Here is a 26363-nt window from a genome sequence, read left to right on the forward strand (position 1 = left end):
CGTTCTCATGGTGGCCAATCCAGGTCACTAATACTTGGCCAAAACCCCAAGGAGTAGCAATATTCCATGCTACCGATCCAGGGCAAGCAGTGGCTTCCCCCATGTCTTTCTCAATAACAGACTATGGACTTTTCCTCCAGGAAATTATCCAAACCTTTCTTAAAACCAGCTACGCTATCCGCTCTTACCACAACCTCTGGCAATGCGTTCCAGAGCTTAACTATTTTCTGAGTGGAAAAAAAAAAAAAAATTCCTCCTATTGGTTTTAAAAGTATTTCCCTGTAACTTCATCTATGCTGAGCTATAGTTGCATCCTGTGTGACTCACCTACTGGTGCCCCCCTGCCCCACCCAGTTCACCATGGCCAATGAGAACAAATTTACATTCCTCCATGTTTGTGCCCTGTGTAGCCTTTGGTATGATGCTGTGACTCTCTCCCAATATACAGTCAAAAGAAGTGGGAAAAGGACAAGATGCTTTTCCAGGTGGAATCTTTATTTGTAGCGTCACCAGTTTTTCATAACACTCAACACTGACAGTGTTTTGGCGCCAAAAGACGCCTGCACAAACATTAATAATACAATAACATAATCCCCTATAATGGCACTGAAACACTGTCAGTGTTGAGTCGGGACTGAGTAAAATACAGACCTCGCAGATCTTAACCGCATGCCCTTAAAACATCTGCTTCACCTTGGGGGTGAGTGGGGTCCATGGGTTTTAAAAGGAGGATCCTTGTGGACCCGATACCATGGCCGCTTTCTTTTTAAAGCCATGCGCTTTTAGTTCTGTAGGGGTCCGTGAGATGCTCTTTAACTTGTACCTTTGCTGGCTTGCAATTGGGAGTTGCAATTGCCGGTATTAAATACTAAAGCACATGATCTAAAAAAAAAAAAAAGGTGGCCATGGCGTTGAGTCTGCAAGGATCCTCCTTTTAACATCTGCGGACCTCATGAGGTGAGCAGATATTTAAGGGCATGTGGCTAAGATCTGCGAGGTCCGTGCGCTCCGTGAGGTCCGCATTTTCCTGTTGAGTCTTATGAGAAATTGGTGATGCTACAAATAAAGAATTCCACCTGGAAAAGCATCTCGTCCTTTTCCCACTTCTTTTGACTGCATTTTCAGTACTTGTGGGAATTGTTTGCTGCTTCCTTTTCTTGGCTGTGACTCTCCCACCATTCTCAAACCCCTCTTGGACTTACCCAGGGGTCTTTTGGATAGTCTAGTGTTGAAGCAGGAGTAGTCTCCCTCCACTCCTGTCCCATAGCCATCCAGGTTCAAAATGGCAGCTATGGGGTCAGTCTGTCCATGTGGTAAGTGTCTGACCTATGTGGTAAGTTTAGGGCAAATATTGACCACGTCCCCTCTATCATATAGGCTTTGCACTTAAGGTGTGGTAAAATCGTATTACATCTTAGTAAACATGCCTCTTTTCAAGGTCTAATATATGAGAAAGAAAGAGAGAGAGAGAATTGAATAATCTTCAGTCTAGAACACAACCAAAGATCTACAGTTCAGACTAAGACTTGAGCTCAAATAAATTTCAGGTTGTACTAACCCAGATTAGTACAATATCAAAACACTCTTGTATCTATACATGTAATTCTTTGTAAATATTTATGCATTTGGGGAGTCTGGCATTAAATATTGCCTATAAATAATGTTCTCTCATTCTGTACCTCTGGACAGTGTCATCTGAACAGAGACAGGAAAAGCTCTTTTCAGGAAGGAATACATAGATTTTGTATTTTCATTTTAGAATAAGTTTTGAAAAGTTGAGGTTATGTTTATGTAGATTGGGCATATATTGATTAACAATTCTAAAGGGCCTGTGTTTCTCAAATATTTATTATTATTATTATTTTAAATCTTGGTTTATTGGGGTTTGGTTTTTTTTTTTTAGAAAGATAGCAAGGGTCTATTTTCACAGACTTTTCCATAGAAACGGAAACGGGAAATAAGATCCTTGTGTTAGCATTTCTGGGTGTCAGTAACAGTGCCTATAGACTGAAGAATATTCATTATAACATAAGAAAAGACACATACTGCTTTGAGATTAAACATATTACAGTATCTGATGTATATACTCAGTTGTCCAATAAAAGCAAAAAGAAAAAAAAAAAGGAATATGCCAGCAGGAAGCAGATAAAGGTAATAAGAAAATATGAGCAAAAATATAGAAAGATGGATGAGAGAAGGCAGAGTGACATGAGGACAGAACATCAATCAAGTTTAGGGGAAGAAAATTCCGTTTTACTAGCTCAGCTTTTCATTGGTACAGTATACAATGTTGTGAGTTAAAAATCTCAAGATCTCCTGATCACAAAGGCTAGTGCAGTTTTGCATAGGGGAACGTAACAAATTCACTTATATACCACAGTAACCTCTCAGTTCAATGCAGTTAACAACAATCAAGAGACTGCAAAGGCACAGTATATTCAGAAGAATTTGTCAAATAAGGTCTTTAGTATTTTTCTAATAGAAAGATAGGAGTTAGAGTTTATCAGGACAAAAAGGGGGTTTATCCCATCATCCAGCTTGAAAAGATAAAATTCAATGGAAAAATCTTTTGTATATGCAACCTATTACAGTAGGAAATGTAAATAATCTAAAATGCCGAGAAAAATGTTTTCTGTCAGTAAATCTAAAGTGATCAATAACATAATCGGGTATAAGGCCAAACAATGTTTTATAACAGTTACAAACCTAATTTGAATACTAATCTTGCCTCAACTGGGAGCCAATGCACCTTCCGATAGAATTTATGATGACTTCACTTCATATGAGGGCCTTATGCAGGGTGACTTAGAAAATGAATATATAAAGAAGTTGTAATTCAATCATTAAAAGGAACAATGAAAACAAACAGAACCCCCCTCCCCAAAACATCTGAAAATGAAAGTTTAACTTTCACTTAAACACTATAAGGTCTTATTTTGAAAGCAAGGAGGGAGTGACATTGTCTATTTCTTTGGAAAAATACAAATAATGAGTCAGATTGAAGCTAGATTTCTTCTTTTTTTAAAATTTTCTTTCCCATTTCTAGATATGCCTTTCACAGTTCCTCATGGCTGGTAGCGGGGAAAGCTGACCCTGCTACCCCAGGGAGGGTGCACTACCACCCGGATTCTCCAGCTAAAGGAGCCCAGTGGATGAAACAAATCGTCTCTTTTGATAAACTCAAACTGACCAACAACTTACTAGATGACAATGGGCATGTAAGTCAACTCAGGCCTAGCTGAACAGGGCCTCTCCGTTACAGCTAATTATTTTCCTCCAAATCATTTGAGTCTGAAAAGTGCTGCTCGGTCTTTGCAACTTCTAAATTTGCCAAGCCTGCTCTTTTATTAGTGGCTAGCAGAATGCACAAACTGTTCTCAGAACTTCTGCAAAAGGTTCCATTTTGTTGAAGTTAGTGGCTGTCTTGCAAGCCAGAGCCCAGTGGATTAAATTATTCTCTGTTCGTTCTCTGTTTTTTGTTTTGTTTTGTTTTGTTTTCACTCAGATCATTTTGAACTCCATGCACAGATATCAGCCCCGGTTCCATGTGGTGTATGTGGATCCCAGGAAAGATAGCGAGAAGTATGCAGAGGAAAATTTTAAAACCTTCGTGTTTGAGGAAACTCGCTTCACAGCAGTCACGGCCTATCAGAATCACAGAGTGAGTAGGTCTGCAGTTTATTACCGAGACACAAACCTCCCAATACTTCATTTATCAAATCCTTCTCCATGATGGATGGAGGGCCGGAAAGGGACTTTGAAAAAAAAAAAAAAAAGAGGGAGCTGTATTAGTTCAGAGAAGTCTGTGCTATGAAAATAAAGCTATGCAGTCTACAAATTTGTTGGTACACAAATAAATAGACTTTTCCTCTGGCTGACTTTACTGTGGAACGATCAATAACTTCTTTAAAGCTGCCAGATTCAATTAAGAGAACACTATTTAATAAATACATGCTGAGTGAATTCAAATGAACCTATACACAACTCTGGGCGTTTGGGTGGAAAATACACCGTTCTCATTTTTGTTTTTGTAAAATACAAGAATTACAAAGCAAAGCGCATGATCAAATGCCATGTGTAGGCTCTGTCTAAAGACTTCCCGTGAATACACAGATCCATTTTGTGTGTTGCAGTTTTGCTTGCAGCCAGATTTAGATAACTTACCCTATTCCCCTCCCCCCCAACACTTGGCGATTTACTTATTTATATTTTTATTCAAGTTTTTAGCCCATCCTCCCAAAAGAGCCCAGAACAGGTTACAAGTTTACATAAGTTAGCAATACGATAGTTGGAGTAAGATCTACAAATAAGGATAAGACATATAATACAATAAAGGCACAGTATGAGTTTTCTGTGTGGAAGGCATATACATTTTAATGGTGAAATCCGATGAACAGACAATTCTGGTCCACCTCTATTTGCAACAGATAGGGGCAGACAGAACTAGGTACTGTAATGCCTTTCACTGACCCTTTTCTGTTATTTAGAAAACAGATGATACTACCAGCTTAAAACCAATTCAGGACATGACATTAGGAAAGTAAGGGGTCCTTTTTACTAAGGCACGCTAATCAATTTAGCACGCGCTAGTCAAATATAATGGCCACCTTAGCATTTAGCGTGTGCTAATCTTTAGCACGCTCTAAATCAGTTAGCACTCCTTAATAAAAAGACTCCTAAGTCAGGTCTAGAGAGGAAAGAGTCTTGGTGAGTTACATTTATGTCACGGTGAATATTTTCCTGTGATCGTAGGGTTTACAATCTAAGATCACAAGGCGCCTATGTTGGCATTTGAACCGGACTTCCATGGCTTTCAGTGCCCTTGCTCAAAGGCTTCTTCTCCAGTTTATTGATTATCTTTTGTCTCTTCTCTGCTTGTTTTGTTGTTTTCAAGTTTCAAGTTTATCAAAAAAAATTTTTAGACCGCTTATTCGAGTTCCTAAGTGGTTGACAGTGTAAAATTACATAAAAATGAGTTATAAAATAGCAATAAAACACGAAATGGGGGATACAGACTAACGTCCTAACATACAGACCGCTTTGATCAAAAACATACGAAATGAAACAATAGGATAGTGGGAGAGAACTACAATTGATATAGGAAAGGAGAAACATTAAAGGATAAAACAATTGGTTAGGATAGAAATGACAATTGATTCAAATTTAAAAAAACAAATAAAAAAAAACAAATTTTTTTTAAAAACTTTGCCCTTAAAAGGACAGTTATTAACCAAAGGCGTCTTGGAACAAAAATGTCTTTAGTTTTGATTTAAATTGTCTGATAGAATTGAAAGTATTACAGCTTATTGGGATTTATTAACTGCCTTTTCATGAAGAGATTCACCCAAAGCAGTTAATGCATTGAATAGTGATTGGGTACTCTTTAAGTATTTTCCCTATCTGTCCCAACAGGCTCACAGTCTAACGGTGATACCTGGGGCAAAGAAGTGTTAAGTGACTTGTCCCAGGCTGGGATTGAACTCTCAACTTAGGGTGCCGAAGTAGCTGCTCTAACCACCATTTAAGGTCCCACACCTCGTTTTATGACAAATCTAAAAAAACTAAGTGGCTCCTTTTATGAAGCCGCGTTAGCGGTTTAACGCACGTTAAACTGCCGGCTGCACTAGACGCCAACGCCAGCATTGAGCTGGCGTTAGTTCTTGCCATGTAGCGCGGGTTTAGTGTGCGCTAAAAATCTGCGCGCCCTAAAACCACCAACGCGGCTTCGTAAAAGGAGCCCTAAATATACCTTCCTCCACAATCCACAGTGCATTTATTTATGTTCAGTAACTTCAATTTATATATGGCAAAAGTCCTTAGGAAATATACTGAAATATATAGGTGCCCTATTACTTAAGAAATGTATGTTTCTTCAGTCATGTTGAGGGCACCAGATTACCGTATAGCAGTGGTCTCAAACTCAAACCCTTTGCAGGGCCACATTTTGGATCTGTAGGTACTTGGAGGGCCTCAGAAAAAATAGTTAATGTCTTATTAAAGAAATGATAATTTTGCATGAGGTAAAACTCGTTATAGTTTATAAATCTTTCCTTTTGGCTAAGGGCTCCTTTTATCAAGGTGCGCTAGCGGGGTTAGCGCGTCGGACATTTCATCACGCGCTAACCCCCGCGGCACACCGAAAAACGAATGCCTTGTCAATGGAGGCGTTAGTGACTAGCGCGGCAGGCGGTTGAATGCGCGGTATTCCGCGCGTTAACCGCCTACTGCAGCTTGATAAAAGGAGCCCTAAGTCTTAATAATAATATTGTCATTTATAGTTAGAGACATATGATCAAGAAACTGTTTTATTTTACTTTTGTGATTATGATAAACATACTGAGGGCCTCAAAATAGTACCTGGCGGGCCGCATGTGGCCCTCGGGCCGCATGTTTGAGACCACTGCCGTATAGACTCCAAAGCAGTCATATAAATGTTATTTCTGGTCACTGGGAGATAGAATCTTAAATTTTACTGATGATTATTTAGTACATAAGAAGAACCAAACTAGGTGGTTAGAATGTGACCCACTTTCGGTTACAAGGTGACAAGGCAGAGCCATCATCTCTGGGGTCAATGTAAACTCATAGGGTCCCTGAGTAAACATGGAGGCCCCTTCATCGCTGTGGGAATCTCCGATGTGGGGCCCTACATAAGGGTTGATAACTACTTTGCTTTAGCACTCTGAAACAGGTATCTGGGGATCGATCCCAATCTTTCTGTCCATCTGCTAAAGTCATTCCTTAACCTTGGCAGGAATCCGATAGCTGGGGGGGGGGGGGGGGGAGGCTCTTTTCAGCAGGCACGCTGCAGAAACACTGCAGGAACCTCATATTTGCAATCGTAACCTCACGGAAAACTTCCTAAAACCCAGAGGGACATCACTGCCTATGTAAACCCGAAACTCAGTCTAGATTTGAAACTACAGACATCCAGCTGAGAAACGTCAATCGGAATTTATTTGGAAAAAAAATCTGCCTTTCACTTTTATCAGGATTTGCCACCCTGATTTTGGGAGCCTTTGAGGGCGTTGTAAAAAGTGGAGCATTTAGTGCTGACTTCTATGCACTTATAATATTTAAGAACAGAAGGGAAGCTGTGGCAGGTCAGACTAAGGGTCCATAGCATTAAATTATTGTTTGCATTTGTATAGACCTCATCCAAAAAGAATCTTAAGACAATTATCAGCCTAGACTAGAGGAAAGCATTAATGTTGATCTCTGATGTTCATACACACCTATTTAGAAACTATTTAATATATCAATGAAATCTTGTAACAATTGTTCATTCCTTTCTATTAAAAAGTTGCTATTAAGTAATGGTTGATTAGATAAACATAAATTAGTTAAAATGATCATGGTGCCTATAAACTCTTTCATAAAATATTGGACCTCAGTTGAAAAGTTTGTTTGAAAGTGTTTTAGGGCTCCTTTTATCAAGCCGCGCTAGCGGGGTTAGCGCATCGGACATTTCATCACGCGCTAACCCCCACGGCCGGCTAAAAAAAACTAACCTGCTCAATGCAGGCGTTAGTGGCTAGCGCGGCCGGCGGTTTAACGTGTGGTATTACGCACGTTAAACCCCCTACCGCAGCTTGATAAAAGGACCCCTTAGTTTCTTTGCGAAGCCAAATTCAAGTGTAATGATTTTGTACATTTGGCAACCTACCATTGTATTAATGGAGTGACTGACATAATTGCTTATTACAAATTTTGTTTGTTACTTCTTGCCGTTTTTAACAAGCCTGTACATAAGTTTCAGAGCTATGCAGTGTAGATTATTTCAATAAAACTAAGTCCAATCTATACCCTGATGTTACCCATTCTATAGGTTTTTGAAAAGAACTAAATCCCAAATTATTATCTGGAATTTATCAAGAAACATACAGACTTCTGTAAAAAAAAAAAAAAAAAAAAAAAAAAGATCAGACTGGTAAGTATGAGCTGGCCCTTTAAATCATAAGCTTGCCTGTCTCCTTCCAATGCTGGCATTTTGCTGATGGTCCGAGGCAGCTGCTCTCTCTCTTGCCTTCTATCAGCTTGACCTCTAAGTCTGGAACTGTCACTGAGGGGCTTAAAGTTTGTTTTTCAACCCATTCCGGAAATTCACAATCGCATACTTTATCCGTGGATTTGCTTAAATATAGAAAATGTCCTGGCTGGTCCCTGGTGATTTAAATAAATACATAAGTATGATTTATCTCGTGATTTGTCTCTGCTGTTCTGGTGGTGACCCATATAATGTGGCATTTTCTTACAAGTGTCTTAACAGAGTTTTGCCCTTGAGACAGTATTATATAGCACAGAATCTGACATTTTGTTGGGGGGGGGAGGGAGAGGGAGCATAGCCATATGTTTTATTACTAATCACATTTTCTTTCTTATATTTTTACCCATAATATTGGGAACATAATTTTACCTTTTAGCTGAAATGTTGTTAGAAACATATCTAAAGAAAAGAAATGTCGGAAATTTTAGAAAAACGATGCAGTAAGACATTTTAAGCAAAGAAAATTTGCCTTCATTCCAGATCACACAGTTAAAAATTGCAAGCAACCCCTTTGCTAAAGGATTCAGAGACTGTGACCCAGAGGACTGGTAAGTCTAAGAAATTTATTTTTAAAAAATTATTTATATATTATTTTATTCACTGGAGTTTAGCTGTCAGTAACCACACTTGAATCAGAGATAGAGACATAATGCAATCAATTTTTATAAAATATCCCCCCCTTTTTACGATGCCATGCTAGCATTTTTTATCATCAGCTGTGGCAGTAAAAGTTCTGATGTGCGTAGGAATTCTATGAGCATCAGATCCTTTACCCCCATGGCTGACAATAAAAAAAGCCTAACGCAGCTTCATAAAAGGGGGTTATATTATTATTCTATAATTCTTTTCACATTATTTTCTGTATTATTACACATGATCTATATGGACTTTACTTATGCAGTTCATTTTCAATTAACATGTATTTCTATGAGAAGTATCATATTACTAATGTGTATTCTAGTTGCTTAGATGAACACATTATATAATTCACAGGGATGCTTGCATGTTGTACATCTGTAGATGAAATAACATTTGTGTCAGGTCTTCTGTCAGGATAGAAATACAATATCGCCCTTGTTTGACTGAAATCTCAGCTTTAGTCTATTTTTTTCCCGATTGCCTCTTCCCCCCCCCCCAAAAAAAAAAAAAAATTTTTTAAACAAATCTAATTTGTCTAATCTAAGGTATATCAATTCTGTTGAAGCCTATATCATCCTGCATGCCTAAAACCTTTCATCCAAACATACCCCCCCAGTGGTGTTGTAAGGGGGGGGTGGGGGGTACATGCGACAGGGGGGATTGGGGAAGAAGCTGGGGGATGTAGATGAGGGCAGCGGAGGGGTGCTTCTGCCCTGGGCACCTCTCACCCTCTTAACACCACTGATACGCCTCCTTTTATGAAACCACATTAGGCTTTAGTAATCATGGGCCATGGCGGTAAAAACTCTGACACTCATAGAATTCTGCCACGACCGGCGATTTAAAAAAATAAAAATAAAAAAAATAAAGCCTAATGTGGCTTCATAAAAGGGGGTCATTATCAGGAATGTTTCATAAAAATAGCCCTTCAGAAACAGACTAACTTCCAATACAACAAGGCTTGTATAGACTGAATAGATAATTACAATATTACAATATTATGAATATTACAATACTAGTGTTTAAGCCCGTTACATTAAAGGGTGCTAGAGTAGATGTCTGTCTGGGTTTTTTTTCTTTGTCTCTCTCTCTTTTTGGATGCTGTCTGTCTGTCATTCTTTCTGTCTCTGTGTTTCTCTCTGGCCCCCTGTCTTTCTTTCTGTCTCTGCCTCCCTGGCCCCCTGCCTGCCTGTATTTCTTTGTTGCGCCATGCCTGCCTGTCTCTCTGTGGCCCCCTTCCTATGTCCATAGTGTCCCATCCTATGTCCTTAGTGCCCTCAGTGCCTCCTTCCTATGTCCTTAGTGCCCCCAGTTCCGCCTTCCTATGCCCTTAGTGTCCCATCCTATGTCCTTAGTGCCCTCAGTGCCTCCTTCCTATGTCCTTAGTGCCCCCAGTTCCGCCTTCCTATGTCCTTAGTGTCCCATCCTATGTCCTTAGTGCCCTCAGTGCCTCCTTCCTATGTCCTTAGTGCCCTTAGTGCCCCTTCCTATGTCCTTAGTGCCTCCTTCCCATGTCCTTAGTACCTCTTCCTATGTCCTTAGTGCCCCCAGTGCCTCTGTCCTGTGTCCTTAGTGCCCTCAGTGCCTCCTATGTCCTTAGTGCCCCCAGTGCCTCCTTCCTATGTCCCCCTCACTGCTTTCTAGACTTTGTCCCACCCTCACCCTTCGAAGCCAGCCTGCCTGCCTGCTTGCCTCCCTCCCATCCCCCTGTGCAGTATAACCCTTGAGTAGCATGTTTCCATCTCCCCCCCCCCTCCCGCCACTACCGCCGCCATGCAGCCGACCCCGCTGACCCTTCCATCACGAGATGACCGACGGGCCTCCCGGCTCCGGCAGCATCCGCAGTGCTCTGGGTGCACTGCTTCACGGCCTTCTGCTGCCTTGATTTCCTCTGCCGCGTCTCTGATGTCATCAGGGACGCGGCAGAGGAAATCGGGGCGGTGTAGGGCCGCGGGGCAGCGTGTTTGGAGTGCTGCGGACGCTGCTGGAGCCGGGAGGTTTGTGGTAATCTTGCGGTGGGAGGGTCAACAGGGGTTTGGGTGCACTGGGGGGGAGGGGGAGTGATGACGACGAACTACCTTACAGGAAAACAGAACCCTAGGCGCGCATGCACACTCCTACCTGCAAGGGACCTACTGATCACGGAACACGCAAGTGGGAGCGCGCATGCGCGCTTAGGGTTTTATTATTATAGATTACAATATTATGAATAAGCACAGCTGGGTAAAGCCAGCCACAGTGGAAAAAAGTCACTAGCCACCGGCATGTAGGCATTTGAAGTTCTTACTGTGAGCACATCACACACTTATAAGTTGTACTCAAAGCATTATGAAATGGGGAATCATCACTGGAAATTAACTCATAGACATGGCTTCGCTTCTTCCTACCCCCACCCACCCCCTTCCCAAACCACTAAATAGCTCCAAAGAAACACCAACACCTAATACAGTTTAAACTTGGCCACAGCTTTATTCCAAGTAACAAACAAAATAGCCCAAGCCATAAACATCTCAACCTTAAGCATCAAACCTAAATATTCCAGGAATCTACCCACCAAGTTACTAGCTAGATAGTCACTATACATCTAAGCCATCTGGTGTCCCACCATAGCGGCTCAACTCTCAGAACCGTTCATGCCGTTAGCTGTGAACTGCTAACATCCAACATATACCCCAAACCTCCCAACTAGGCAACAATCTTCACACTTAATGTCTCCTCGCTCGCCCCCCCCCCCCAAAACTGCAACAACCATACCCCAAAGTACCGCTAAACTACTTCCAAAACAAGAGCAGAAGGGAGGGACAGCAAATATGGCAGGCGCAGCTTCACGAGGCGCCTCATCTGCCGAGTGGAAAACTCTCTTGACGTGCACCTCTTCCACCACCGGCTCCACCCACATCCCTTGACAGTCACTGAGCCCCACCAATCACCCACTCTGCAGTCACAAATTCCCACCCTTCCCTCTTCCCCTCTGGTTCATGTCGGCTCTGGGAATTGGGCCCTTCTGCTTCATTCACCTATGAATAGAGGGGAGCAGCCAGGACCAACCCAGGAAATAGCCAAAGAGTCCAAACTCATTCAATCCAAAGTTTTTATTATGAAACCACAAAGTATCTCTGATGACCTGACAAGGCTGTGTTTCGTCAGATGTTGTTTGCATCAGGGGTCTAGCAAAAATTTAAGTAATGTATATAGAAATCAGTTGAATTTTATAATGTAAATATTTACAATGCCATAAGTATATGCTACACACAAAACCTGGAGTCAAAACCTCAAAAGTACCAATGAGCTGCAGAATAAACATATAAAAGAAGAACATCAAAGCTGTTTGAAAAGTTCTGTAAAAAAAATCAAGTTAGACAAATATTTTTTTAAAATGAAAGTTATATTTCTTAACATACTCCCTCCCTTGCTAATGAGTAGCATGGGTTTTAGCGCCGTTAGCGGCCGTTACTGCTCCGACGCTCATAGGAATTCTATGAGCGTCAGAGCAGTTACTGCCGCTGCTGGCGCTAAAACCTGCGCTATGCATTAAGAAGGGGGATATAGTCTCTGTCGAGGGCTATACACTTAGTGCTCCTTTTACGAAGCCACGTGTAGCGGCTTTCTCGCACGCATCTTTTTTAACGCGCGCTAACCCCCGCCCTAGCTGAAAAACTACCGCCTGCTCAAGAGGAGGCTGTAGCGGCTAGCGTGGCTGGAAAATTAGCGCGCATTAAAACCGCTAATGCGGCTTCGTAAAAGGAGCCCTTACTGCAGTGATTTTCCAGTTTTTCCATCTCGTCAGAAAAGTATGTTTTGTTTTGTTTTTTGTCAAATTAAAAAAAATATTTGTTTGACTTGATTTTTTTTTTTTTACTGAACTTTTCAAACCACCCTTGTATATAAAATCATGATTTAAAAATAACATTAAAAATATGCCTTTCAATCTTAACTTTTTTACCAATGTGCCCATATTAAATTTTAAAACAACTTAAACAATTCACTTAACATGTAAGCAAAACCATATATGATTATTTAGCAATGCTCCATAAAATTGCAGAATAAAAGATGTCTTAACAACTGATCTAACATATAGGTCCTGTTTGGATTTTACAAATATAAATAAACTTTGCATGGTCTGGGGGAATCCATATTGTATTTTTCTGCTGGAATTCATTCATATTTATGTACCAATGTCCAGTGGTATTTAATTACAGTGTGTTTATGTAAAACCACTTTGAAAGCAACAAATCTAGAAGTTATCCCTGGAGCTGGATGCAAGGACTTTCAGTAGTATGACTTTTGCTGCTTTTCCAGGCCCAGGAACCACCGACCGGGTGCATTACCTCTAATGAGTGCCTTTACAAGATCAAGAAACCCCGTCTCTTCACCTACTCAACAAAATGGTACCGAAAAAGGTAGAGTCTATTATTTTTCTTCCTCATCAATCCAGCTAATGCTAAAATGTTCCAGAAATGCAGAACTACGCAAGCAGTGGCGTAGCGAAGGTGAGCGGCGCCTGGGGCGGAGGCGCCTCTCCCCCCCTCCCCCCTCTTCTCTGCCCTCCGCTCCTTCCCCCCCTCCTGCCACATGTGTGTGCGCCCCTTCCACCATACTTCTTTATCGTTCCCAGCGCAAGCAGCAACGCCAACCTTCTGCTTGCGCCACCGTCGGCTCTTCCTCTGGCATCACTTCCTAAGCACGGGTCCAGGAAGTGACATCGGAGGAAGAGCCGATGCCGGCACGAGCAGCAGGTTGGAGTTGCTGCTCATGCCGGGAACGTTAAAGAGGTATGGGTGAAGGAAGATGCGTGTGCGTGCGGTGGGAGAGGGAGGGTCGGGGAAGGAGGATGGGTGCTGGGTGAACTGCTCCCCCCTCCCTTGCTACGCCACTGTATGCAAGAAAAGGTGAGTTTCTAGTTAAAGGAGTCCTTTTATTGTTGTACTAACAGATTTAGGGGGAAATCAGCACGTGCTAACGCATTAGCCTCTGCAATCGTGTTAGTACACACAAACCACTAAAGACACCCAAAGGAATATAATGGGCGTCTTTAGCGGTTAGTGTGTTTTAACGTAATTGCGCATGCTAATGCGATTACACACCCAAACGCACTTAGCGCCCTTTATTGAATCCGCCCTTAGTATGTGCTAAACACTAATGGCCAGATTCACAAAGCAAACCGAGCGTGTAACGATCTGCTTGCGACCCCTTGGCGTCCAGATTTCCCTCGGGGCCCCATTCGCTAACCTGTGCTGCGATCCGCTTCGAATCCGTGCATGCAAATGAGGAGAAACGCATGCAAAGTAGACAGGGACGGTTCATAGTCAAATACGCGCAAGACAATCACGCGCAGACAATTGAGCGCCAAGACAAGTGCGCCAGGACATAAGCGCGCTATTTTAACCTCAAAAAAGACATGTAAAGATTATTATGAAAATTAGCATTAAAACACATTTTGAGAATTCAAAGAAAAAAGAAATATCCTGCAAGACAAACACAAATAAATGATTACAGGTGTTAAACTTAGAATAATGTAAATAACAGAACTTACTGAATGGGGAAAGGTCACATTAGACTAGACAGGACAAAAGCGCGTGGCCAGCGCTCACTTGTCTTGCGCTCAAATGTCATGCTCGTGCTTTTTACTAGAAATCATTGGCGCTGAATTGTCTTGGCGCTCACTTGTCTTGTGCTCACTTGTCAGCACCCATTTGTCCGCGCGCATATGTCTTCGCGCAGTTATCTTACGCTCTCTTGTCTTGCGCTCATATGTCTTGCGATCACCTGTCTTGCGCGCATTTGACCTGTCACCGACAGGGACGCGATTCACCAAACAAATTTTTGAAGCCGACTGGGCTGGCCGATCAACCGAAGAAGTGACTGCTGGAGACCACTCGCAAACGGCTTTCCAACTCTCCAGTTCCATTGAAGCCCTTCTTTCTGCCCTGCTCTCTGCAGGCCCTGTTCTCTGCTGCTTCGAATCTCTCCTGCCTGCCGCCCTGATGCTCTTCCTCAATCTCTCCTGCCTGCAATGCCCTGAATGGCCTTGTGCTTGTCCTCATCTCTCCTGCCTGCCACCCCAAATCTCTCCTGCCCTTCCCCGCACTGCGAGCTCTGGGCTAAAAACTTTAAAAAAAAAAGTCATTGCAGCAATCCGTGCCGGCAGATGGGGGCATTCCTCAGATCGCCTCCATCTACAGTTTGAAGAATCCATCGGACCTGCCTGGATCGGGTACGGGTCGGTCCCAATTGGGCAGGTTCATGACTCTAGCCCTAAGAAGTCCATAGGTATAAATTGAAAGTCGCCCTCTGTGGGCTAGATTCATTAACCTGATTTCTGTGGCCGATTCGCGGCTGATTGCAGCAGGCCCGACCAATTCACAACATTATAAAATTCTAATGAGGGTGATCGGAGGAACGCCCCCTTCTGCCCGCACGGATCGCTAGTGTGCGATCCTGATGCATGCGCAGACCATCTGCTTTCCACAAAGATGGTCTGCGCATGCGTTTTGTGTTTTGGGTTTTGTTTTTGTTTTGTTTTTTTTTTTGGGGGGGGGGGGTCGGGCCCCGACTCTCCTGCCTCTCCTAGAGAAGGGCAGAAACCCATACTTTCATGCATCATCATCATCCTTTTTAACTCATACTCAGAGACGCTTTAACAACCGGCCCTTGAAACACCGCCTCCCTTCTCAAAGCATTCACAGCACTGGCAGAGCTGACTCCTGTGTCGGTGGTGCAAATATTGGCTCGCAGTGCAGGGAAGGGTAGGAGAGATTTGGGGGACAGCAGGGTGGCAAGCAGGAGAGATGCAGGGCATGCAGAGAGCAGGGCGGCAATGGAGCTGCAGAGTCGGAAAGGACGTTTGCAACTGGTCCCCAGCAGTCGCTTCTTGGGTTAATCGGCCAGCCCAGTCAGATCGTGAAATTTGTTTTGTGAATTGGGGCTCTGCCTACTTTGCATGCCGTTCCCTTCATTTGCATGCGCAGATCGAAAGTGGATTGTAGGAGAGGTTAGTGAATCGGGCCAGAGGGAAATCGGGTCGCAAAGGGGTCGCAAACCGATTGGTACACGATCGATTTGCTTAGTGAATTTAGCCCTTTGTTCTGTTGATAGTAACTAGTTGTCATCTTGCATCTTCATGACATTCTGTTTTTCATTATGTTGGCCCCAAACTTTGGAAGATTCCTGCACATCAGGAATCTTCCTACTCTGCCTGAATTTCAGAAATTGCTCAAAACCCATCTGTTTCTACAGTTCTTCTATGGTTAGTCTTCAGTGTTTGTAGCATGTCCTATATGGCATTGATATTAAGGTATGGCTGAGGGGGGACAGGTCCAGGACGAATATCAGGAAGTTCTGTTTCACGCAGCGAGTGGTGAACACCTGGAATGCTCTCCCAGAGGAAGTAATTGCAGAATCCACCATTCTAGGATTTAAGGGTAAACTAGATGCACATCTCCTTAAGAGTGGCATAGAGTGATATGGGTAAGGGTAAATTAGATGTACATCTCCCTTGAGAAGCATACAGTGATATGGGGGACTAAAACTATGCCAGGGGGACTAAAACTATGCCAGGGTAGACCTGGTGCGGATCACTGGACTTGATGGACCCAGGGTCTGATCCGGAGATGGAAGTCTTATGTATGATGTTCTATATACAGTCAAACCTCGGTTTGCGAGTAACCCGGTTTGCGAGTGTTTTGCAAGACGAGCAAAACATTCTCGCAAAACTTGTCTCGCAAGCCGAGTGTTGATTCGATTTGCGAGCACCCCCCTCCCGAGAACCAGCATCGCTCCCCGCCCGAACAACTTGAAACCGGCACAGAGCCACAGGACACGCTGGCACCGCTTGAAGAACTTTCTGCTTCTGCCGGGCCTTGAGCATGCATCTGCGCATGCTCAAGGCCTTCTAATTCTCCCTCTCTCATTTTTGTGATGTACACTGCTGTAAAGTCATATAGGCCATTCAGCGGTATATCAAATGTTAATAAAGATTCAGGTAAGATATAATAAAATAGGCTTCTTAGCATTTAGGTCCCGATTCAATAATTGGTTGCATTGTAAGCACCATTCAGCGTGGTTGCCAATCAACCACCAGGTGCTGTTTATAAAATCACACCTTGCGGTACCTAGGCATCCTGGAGGTTGGTGCCAGTATATTAGACTAGGTTTTATTGGGCCTAATTTACTGGCATCTAACTCGGATGCCTAAGTCATCCACACCTATTCTACACTCCTAACCACGCCTACTTTTCAGGTAAGCATCGTTAGGCGACAGAAGGTGCCTCCACTTAAGCTTTGCTAGGCACTATGTAGAATTCTACGCTTTTTTAATTTTTTAATTTATTATTCAGTTAACTTCAATGCAATGATCAATTACCATGCCATTTAAATAAATTGATTTAATTTAGGTTAGGCCCAGATTTTAGTTAGGAATCACTAGGCGGCCTCAGTTACGATGCCTAACTAAGGCGCCATTTATAGACTCATGCACATGGTGTGCACTAAATCTGCGAGCACGCCTTAGTAAAAGGAGCTCAGAGTATAACTAAGTGGTCAGTTTTCTGAAAGCAAAGCATTAATAGTGGAGTGACTCAGTGTTGTTTTAAGGGCCCATTTACAAAGCCGTGGTAGTAATTCTCCCACGGCAAATGCACCAAAGGACAGGGACAGAAAAATATCTACTGTGGCTTCCGTCCACTGAAAAATAGCTCAATCGGAGCATCTTTCTATAACTTGGATGTGCCAAGTTCCAGGTCTAAATATGACCATCCATCTTTTTTGGACATGGGAATTCTTTCTCCTCCCCTATTTGGGCTTCTACCTAGTCCTACCCTAAACACACCTAGATCAGCGAAATCGTCATCACCCCAATTCAAAAAGATCCAAAAGCACCACAAAACCACCCATCTAACTTTAGACCTATAGCCTCAATTCCGCTATATGTCAAAATTATAGAAGGCCTAGTAGCCAAACTCCTCACCAATTACATGGATGACCACAACCTACTCCACCCCATGCAATCAGGCTTCAGAACAAACTTCAGTACAGAGACACTACTAGGCTCCCTTATGGATACCGTCAGACAACACCTTTGCACAGGGAAAAAAATGCTTCTCATACAACTGGACTTAACTGCGGCATTCGACTTAGTGGATCACAACATCCTTCTACAGATCTTAGACGCAATAGGCATCTCAGATAAAGTATACTCTTGGTTTGAAGGATTCCTAAAACTCAGAACCTACAGTGTAAAATCAAACAAAGAAAAGTCAGAATCCTGGTCAAACCCCTGCGGCGTACCACAAGGATCTCCACTATCCCCCACCCTCTTCAATCTCTACACTGCTTCTCTAGGAACGCATCTGGACAATATGGGCATAACCACCTATAGTTATGCAGATGACATCACCATCCTCATCCCATACGATCATTCTAAACCTAACATGACAGACAAACTTCACCAAACACTTGAAACAGTCTCAACCTGGATGAAAAATCACAAACTTAAACTCAACCAAGACAAAACCAAATTCATCCTTCTCGAAAATGACAAGATCCAAACCACAACCAACTTAGACATAAACGCAATCAAATATCCCATCCAAACCACCATAAAACTACTTGGCATGACCATAGACAGATGCTGCACTATGCAACCGCAAATAAATAAAACAATTCAGAAATCATTCGCAATCATGAGAAATCTGAGACAAGTCCGAAAATTCTTTGAAAGAACACAATTCCAACTTATAGTACAATCCCTAATACTAGGGATACTGGACTACTGCAACATCCTATTCCTTCCTTGCTCTGCAACTACGATTAGACAACTCCAAACAATCCAAAATACAGCTTTAAGACTCATCTACTCATTAAAAAAACATGACCACATCACTGAAGCCTTCATCAACTCACATTGGCTTCCAATCCAAGAAAGAATCCAATTCAAATTCTACTGCATATTATTCAAAACCCTACACGGAGACAGTCCATCATACTTGAACAATCGCCTCATCCAAGCACCCACTACAAGACAAAGAAAAACGCACGCCCCATTCATACCCCCCCCAATCAAGGAAGTAAAAAGAACAAAACTACACGACGGCCTCCTAGCCACCCAAGCCGCAAGACTGGACAACCAGATCTCCAACCTCTTGATGACCACCCCAGACTATAGGACGTTCAGAAAAGAAATAAAAACCAAACTTTTCAAGAAATTCCTGAAGCAGCAATAACATCACGACCGTTTAGTAACTCTAAAACTGACATTTGATCTACCCACTACTGCACTAATAATAACAAAAGAACTTCCACTATGACCACCTATTAACTCTTTGACAAACCACCTCACCCTCAACAACCTGCTAAATGTTTATAAGACCTACAACTTACCTCTCTAGCTAATCATTGTAACTCTGTCTTTTTTAAACTAACCTTTTGTAATCCGCCTTGAACCGCAAGGTAATGGCGGAATAGAAATCCCGAATGTAATGTAATGTAATGTAATCATGCCTCTTTGCCATATGGAGGAACTGCAGTTTTTAACCTCCATATCCTGGCTTTATAAAATAAGGATTTAGACATCCAGGCAATATGGACATATAAGTGCCAGTTGTCAGACATCTAAAACATGAATAGGACTTCTACAGTAAGAGCCTAAGTGATAGCAGAATTAAAATCCAGTTAAGAGTGCATTTTGTTTCAAACTGGTGTTCAATTAAAGTGCAGAATTTGTTGGTAGAGGACGTGCAAAGTTAATATACCTGAGATAAAAAAAATAAAAAAGATTTGGAGAAGAGATCATTAACCAGATGGTATTACTACTTTTACTAAGGTGCACTATGCTTTTTAGCGCGCACTAAACGCTAACGCGTGCATGTTATCCTATGGACGCGTTAGCGGTTAGCATACATGTTGATTTAGCGTGCGCTAAAACGCTTAGCGCACCTTAGTAAAAGAGGGCCTTGATTTCTGGGATTCAAAGCAACAAGGAATGGATCTCCCTTTGGGATTTGACAGGCACGTCAAAGTGACGCGAATGGCCACTGTCAGAGCTAGGATGCTGACTTGGTGAAAGGAAATTAAGAGCATAGATTTAAAACAACAACCCCCCCCCCCTCTTTCCCCAAGATTAGAACTTGAAAGGCATAGCATTAATTAGAAAATGCAAATTTATGCATTACAAAAGATGGTTGCAGTTAAGATTCCTTTAGGAGAGACAACCAAAATACTAGAATCTAAATTGTATTGTAGACTTTTGAGATTTGGTTGGGTTAATGGAAGGAAAAAAGTGATAGTTGGAAATGGATTCAGTTGATATTTGGCTAAACAAAGCATTAGGAGCATCACACAGATGTCATAAGTAGCCTAGTGGATGGGCTGGTAGAACTTGTAGAGAACTTTCTAATTTCTACCGGTGTGGAAGACATTTTATTGACTGGTTGCTCTCAGAAGAACAAAAGAAACAATGGGGCTCATAATAATACTATTTGCTGATTCTTTATTGAAGCTTCTGTATTGTTGATGCCATCGCCCCCACATGAATAGAAATCCTTTTATGTCCTTCTGCTCTTGCTTGACTCTTTCTCACCAAATACAGTCATGCCTTAATTTATCATACTAATTGGATGGATTCTCAGATGGCTGCCTTGAGTTAAATAACATTTGTACACTCGGTTCTTCAGCCAATATTTTCATAGCTCCATATTTTTATAAATTCAACTTTTTACTACAATTATTTCTCAGGACACTTATTATTTCAATTAATGCTTTCAGTGAAAAATACTTATCTTTTCATTGAAACTGTGATGAGGATCACCCCTCCCGACACGATCATGTTCCAAAATCTCTTCTTCAGGGTTGAGGTTCCTCACATACCCCCTCTTTTATTGGTGCGTAGTGCGGGTTTTAGCGCCGGAAGTGGCGGTAACTGCTCCGATGCTCATAGGAATTCTATGTTAGTAAAGGAGGGGGTTAACTATAGATCTACAGAAAGAGGAATCCATATTATAAATTGAACTCATTCAAGAGCCCTACAAAATAATATTTTGATACTTAGCTCAAACCACAAGCTCTTACCCCCTGCACGATCAGCTGCTACTTCAATTATGAAACAGCAGCTTTGATTTCCTTATTGTTTGTCAGCGTCTTAACGTCGGTTCCCCTCGTTTAAAAAAAACGTCATAATGACATGACTAAAGATGATTCAAATGATAGACATCCAGTCAGTTTCCTCATTCAGATCTTCCAGGGCTAAAGTCTGTTCTTTTATGTTTAAAATATATTTAACATTACCACTCTCCCACTCTTCACAGAAGCAATGGGACAATAGGGATGGCAGTACCATAAGAACAAAGGCTTTCTGAGGGCGTCTTCTACCTTTCTGCCACTGTAAGCTGATGTTAAGTCAGTTTTATGCAAGCGTATATCAGCAATTAAAAGCCTTTGAATATCTAACTCTAATATGTAACTGAACATTTTTTTCAATCTTGCAAGAATCCAGCCATTCGCAAATTGGTAAATTCTGAGATATATATATATTAAATATATTGCATTGCACAAAATAAATAGCTATACAGAGCAAGCAGAAGATGCCTGCATTTTTTATACATACCATAGGCCTGCTACAAAAGAGGCTGTCTGTTTGCTCTCTGATATATAGTTTCAGCCTGTAACTACTTGTCCATCAGCTCAGCCCCATTAAATCCAAATAAGAATGTCTAATCACAGGAACCATCTAGGTACTGGTGAAGGTTGACTTTACACTGCATATTTTTGGGCAAGGTGGAAAAACTGTTTAATCTGGATTCTATAATATACTATTTATATCATTAATTTACTAAAACTTAGAGAAAAGGATACTCAATGCATATTTTCTTGTCCCTAGTGTGTGCATTGCATGGTACTACTTTCTCTCTGTTTCTTGCAACCTCCTTAACTGATACAAATTTGCGCTGGATTTTACTAAATGGCGCTAGAGGTTTCTAGCACGGGCCGGCGAGGTAAATGCTCCGACGCTCATAAGAATTCTATGAGTGCCAGAGCATTTATCTCGCCGGCCTGTACTAAAAACCTTTTGCGCTGTTTAGTAAAAGGAGCCCTTGATTTGTAACTTGTATTTTTATTTAAAAATCTATTAAAGTTTAAGATAAATTATTCAAAATCTATTTTGTTTCTAAAGACATTGCTGGTGAAGTTTTTTGTTTTGACAATTTTGTCAAAATCCGTTTTTAAGAAATGATGGCTTCCATCTTCTAACCATGTTCCACTGTTTTGAAATCTTTTAAATACATAGAGAAGCCATCCCGAAGCCAGGTTCATCACAAGACAGATTTAATAGTGTTGGATGACGTGGCGCGTTGCGTTGTCAACTGAAATATTTGAACAAACAGTAGAGAAAAGATACATGCTTGCTTTTTCAAAAACAATTTTCAAGGAAAACCTGTGCAGTTTGATTTCAGGACATGTTACAAATGCCTCAACACGCTTCAGTGTATACCTTTAAATGATTTTAAGGCACTTTCCAGATACTGAAGGCACCTGGCCTCATCCATCCCCAGGTACCAGAGATGCTGAAATCCTTCAAATCAGGGGTGTCCAACCTGTGGCCCCGTGAAGTATTTTGTGCGGCTCCGGTCGAGGGCGATGCAGTGTTTTCCTCTTCTGCCCCTGGCTGTTTACTGTCTTGCCGGCTCCCTCCTCTGTCTTGCTGCAGCGTTTGCACATTTGTGTGGTCCCAGAAACATTTTTTCAGCCAATGCGGCCCAGGGAAGCCAAAAGGTTGGACACCCCTGCTTTAAATTGTTTCTTGCCCTGTGTCCCTGCTTACTTAAAGCAATAAGTGCATCAGAGAGATTATCTCATTTTAAAAATAACCTAAAAAACTTTCTATTTCAAGATGCTTTTGACATCTAACTGCCCTTATTAGGGCTAAAACTTTTAAATATTTAATTATCATTATTTTTAATTTTTCCTTCCTATCGTACCTACCTTTTACATTAACTTTATTTGATTATTGTAGTTCCTCCCTTTTTCCTCTTGTGCCCGTTTGTTTATATGTCATGAGATATTTGTCTTCTAACTTATCTCAAGTTCTACCTATGTAAGCCTGTGTCTTTGGTCCCCCATTAGCACTTACTTGTACTCCGCTTAGAAGTTTGATTGAGTGGTATAAAAAAATTTGTTTAATAAACTTGATCTTTAAAGTTAAAAAATTAACTTAATATTACCAATCCCATGCAACTCATACAGAGAGCACCATACAAACTGTACCTCTATCCTGGTCTTTACATAAGAACATAAAAATTGCCGCTGGGTCAGACACGTGGTCCATTGTGCCCAGCAGTCCACTCACGCGGCGGCCTCCAGGTTAAAGACCAGTGCTATAAATGAGTCCAGCCTCACCAGCGTACGTTCAAGTTTAGCAGGAACTTGTCCAATTTTGTCTTGAATCCCTGGAGGGTGTTTTCCCCTATAACAGACTCTGGTAGAGCATTCCAGTTTTCTACCACTCTGGGTGAAGAAGAACCTCCTTGCGTTTGTACGGAATCTATCCCCTTTTAACTTTAGAGAATGCCCTCTTGTTCTCCCTACCTTGGAGAGGGTGAACAACCTGTCTTTATCTACTAAGTCTATTCCCTTCAGTATTATGAATGTTCGATCATGTCCCCTCTCAGTCTCCTCTTTTCAAAGGAGAAGAGGCCCAGTTTCTCTAATCTCTCACTGTACGGCAACTCCTCCAGCCCCTTAACCATTTTAGTCGCTCTTCTCTGGACCCTTTCGAGTAGTACCGTGTCCTTCAGTACGGCGACCAGTGCTGAATGCAGTATTTCAGGTGAGGGCGCACCATGGCCTGGTACAGCGGCATGATAACCATCTCTGATCTGTTCGTGATCCCCTTCTTTATCATTCCTAGCATTCTGTTCGCTCTTTTTGCCACCATCGCGCATTGCACGAACGGCTTCATCGACTTGTCGACCAGAACTCCCAAATCTCCTTTCTGGGAGGTCTCTCCAAGTACCGCCCCGGACATCCTGTAGTCGTGCATGAGATTTTTGTTACCGACATGCATCGCTTTATACTTGTACACGTTGAACCTCATTTGACATGTCGATGCCCATTTCTCGTCACATTGCAGATCTTCACAGTCTCCCTGTGTCTTCGCTTTACTATACATCAAACCTCAAGTCAGTGGCGTAGTAAGGGCGAGCGGCATCTAGGATGGTGGTACCCCTCCCCCACCCCTTTGATGTGCACGTGCCCCCTTCCCATTCCCCATACCTTTTTAACTTCTCTGGCATGAGCAGCATGCCTCTGTTGGTGTTGGCTCACTCTTTAACGTCACTTCCTAGGCGTGGGTCCTGGAAGTGATGTCGGAGGGAGCGCCGACGCGTGCAGCAACCTCACATGGGGGAAGTAAAAAAAAAAAAGGTACAGGGAAGGCAAGAGACACGCAACAAGCAGAGGAGCAGGGGGGACAGAGAGGAGGAGGAAGATGGTGCCCAGGGCAGAGTTCTCCCTTACTGCCTCGGGTGCTTCCTTTTCAAAGATCTTGTTCTAGATAGTGAGATGATGCTTTAGGTAACCTAGAGAATAATACATTTTTATATCCCTGCAGTATGCTGGGATCTCTCATTAACTGCATTTCAGTTTTACGAGTGTTTGACGGTTTTGTGTTTCAGATACAGAAGGCAGAAGGGAGTACGAGAGAGATGCTAGCGGGACTCCATTACATGTTGACCCAGCCCATCAGCAGCTCATGTCCAGGGTCCTTAGCCCAGCTCTCCCGGTCCCTGGTGGACTAGTGCCTCTTAGCACTGCTAGACCCAGCCCACCTCACGAACTTCGCCTGGACCACCACTCTCAGGGGTCTGAGCCCTTGCATCATCATCCCTACAAGTACCCTACAACCTACGATCACTACTTAGGGGCAAAAACTAGAGCAACACCCTACCCTATACCCAGCATTAGAGGACATGGCTATCACCACCATCATCATATGAATCCAGCTGCCGCCAATATGTATTCTACGGCTGGTGCTCCGGCTACCTATGACTATGGTCCAAGATAACATTGAAGAATATCGACGTGAATATCTATATAGTATTTTGTGTATTAAGGAATGGACTTTTTTAATGCATGGTTTTAGTGAACTAGGGGTGTATGTTCTGCATACATTGCTACCGATACCAGAACACTTTCACGGTCTTCCGAGATTTATCCGAGTGTGGTGGCAGGAATCCAAATGGAGCTATCAGGGTCTCGCCCTGCCAACACTAAAGCGGGGACGCCCGATCCCTATCACTCCAGGACTCAGAGGCTGCACTGACTGACTAGCGTAAAACCCATACGGAAGATGTTAGAAAAGACACCAGGCTGCGGACTTACTGGGCGCTCCTTTAGTCTTCTGAGCCAGGACAGGATGACCGCTAGATGGACGAGGAGTAGCTCCCTTCACCTTTGCGAGGCATTTCCTTCTTCTGTGGCAGTTGCACTTTTCCTGCTTAAAAGAAGCCATATGTTCTTGCTATATTTTCCCTCTGGAAATAAAAATGAGTTGTCTCGATGTCAGTTTGGTACCAATACTGAAAGCCCTACCCAGAGTTTAAGATGGTCATTTTGTGGTTGATCTGTGGTTAGGAGGCTTCTGCTGTCTACCAGGACACATGACAAACACTTAAATGCAAGGTAGAGAATGGTGGACAGGTGGAATGATCCGTGTTACCAATTCACAGTGGTCAGTTCACCTCAGCTAAAGTATTTTAATTGTCAAGGGTGGGACTCAAGCTCTGGTTATATGAATCCAATAGGAACAAGGTAAAAACTGAAACCGTGACGATGCATCATTAACTTTTCAAGAAACGCCTGCTTTTCAATGATTAAAGTTGCTGCTTTAAATCAGTCATTACAAAAACAACAACCCAAAAAGAGCAGGACTTTACATAGTGTGTATTTTAGTTGAAATTTGCAGTGAATTGCTGAGTTTTAAATATCTGACTAAAGCTTAAAAATCAGACTCGAGAAAGATTTTGTAAAGTAGCCCTCTATTGTTATTCGCAAGCCAGATAAAAGGCCCTCACCGCTTTACAATTGTATTGCAGTAGCGTTTTTAAAATGCACAATGATAGTGCCAAAGCTTTTGGTTAAATGTTTAATGAAGTTGTTATATTTATTTCCTTCCAGAGATCCTGTGAAAAACACTTTTTCTGCATAGTTGCAGTGTAGGAGAAAAGGGGGGGAGGGAGGATAAAACGGAACCAAAGAGTTAACACTTACAAACAGCGCTGACATCTGTAGATATATCTATAGAAAACAGAGCACTATTACCGAAAAATGATAAAGACATTGAACACTGACTTACATAAATGGATATTTTTTTTAATTAGCTACCCGTGTGGTCTATTTGTAAACAGTGAGTCTGGTAGAAAATTCTCCATTAACATATAGGTGGAATTTACAAACTGAAGTTGATTCAGGAAGTGCCAGGATATGTTAACATCCTCCCCACACACACACACACACACACACTTTCTACAAAACCGCAAAAATGGTTTTTAGCGCCGGCTGGTGCACAAAATGCTCTGCGCTGCTCCCAACGCTCGTAGGAACTATATGAGCGTCAGAGCAGCCTGGAGCATTCGGCACGCCAGCTGGCGCTAAAAAACACTTTTATGGTTTTGTAAAAGGAAGGGGG

General features: G+C 42.2%; 1 protein-coding gene across 7 annotated transcripts in view; it reads left to right on the forward strand.

The window, feature by feature from the left end:
* The window catches only part of TBX1 (T-box transcription factor 1), a 41891-nt gene extending 15833 nt beyond the window's left edge, over positions 1–26058 (forward strand). For all 7 annotated transcript variants that reach the window (XM_033957416.1, XM_033957418.1, XM_033957417.1 and 4 more), the window contains 5 exons: positions 3047–3218; positions 3506–3661; positions 8528–8595; positions 12986–13086; positions 24352–26058. In XM_033957416.1, the coding sequence (XP_033813307.1) occupies positions 3047–3218; positions 3506–3661; positions 8528–8595; positions 12986–13086; positions 24352–24740 (886 nt within the window). In that variant the 3' untranslated portion in view covers positions 24741–26058. The remainder of the gene's footprint in view (positions 1–3046; positions 3219–3505; positions 3662–8527; positions 8596–12985; positions 13087–24351) is intronic.
* Positions 26059–26363: the final 305 nt, after the last annotated feature.

This window comes from Geotrypetes seraphini, chromosome 8 (genome assembly GCF_902459505.1).
Source record: "Geotrypetes seraphini chromosome 8, aGeoSer1.1, whole genome shotgun sequence".
Taxonomy (NCBI): Eukaryota; Metazoa; Chordata; class Amphibia; order Gymnophiona; family Dermophiidae; genus Geotrypetes; species Geotrypetes seraphini.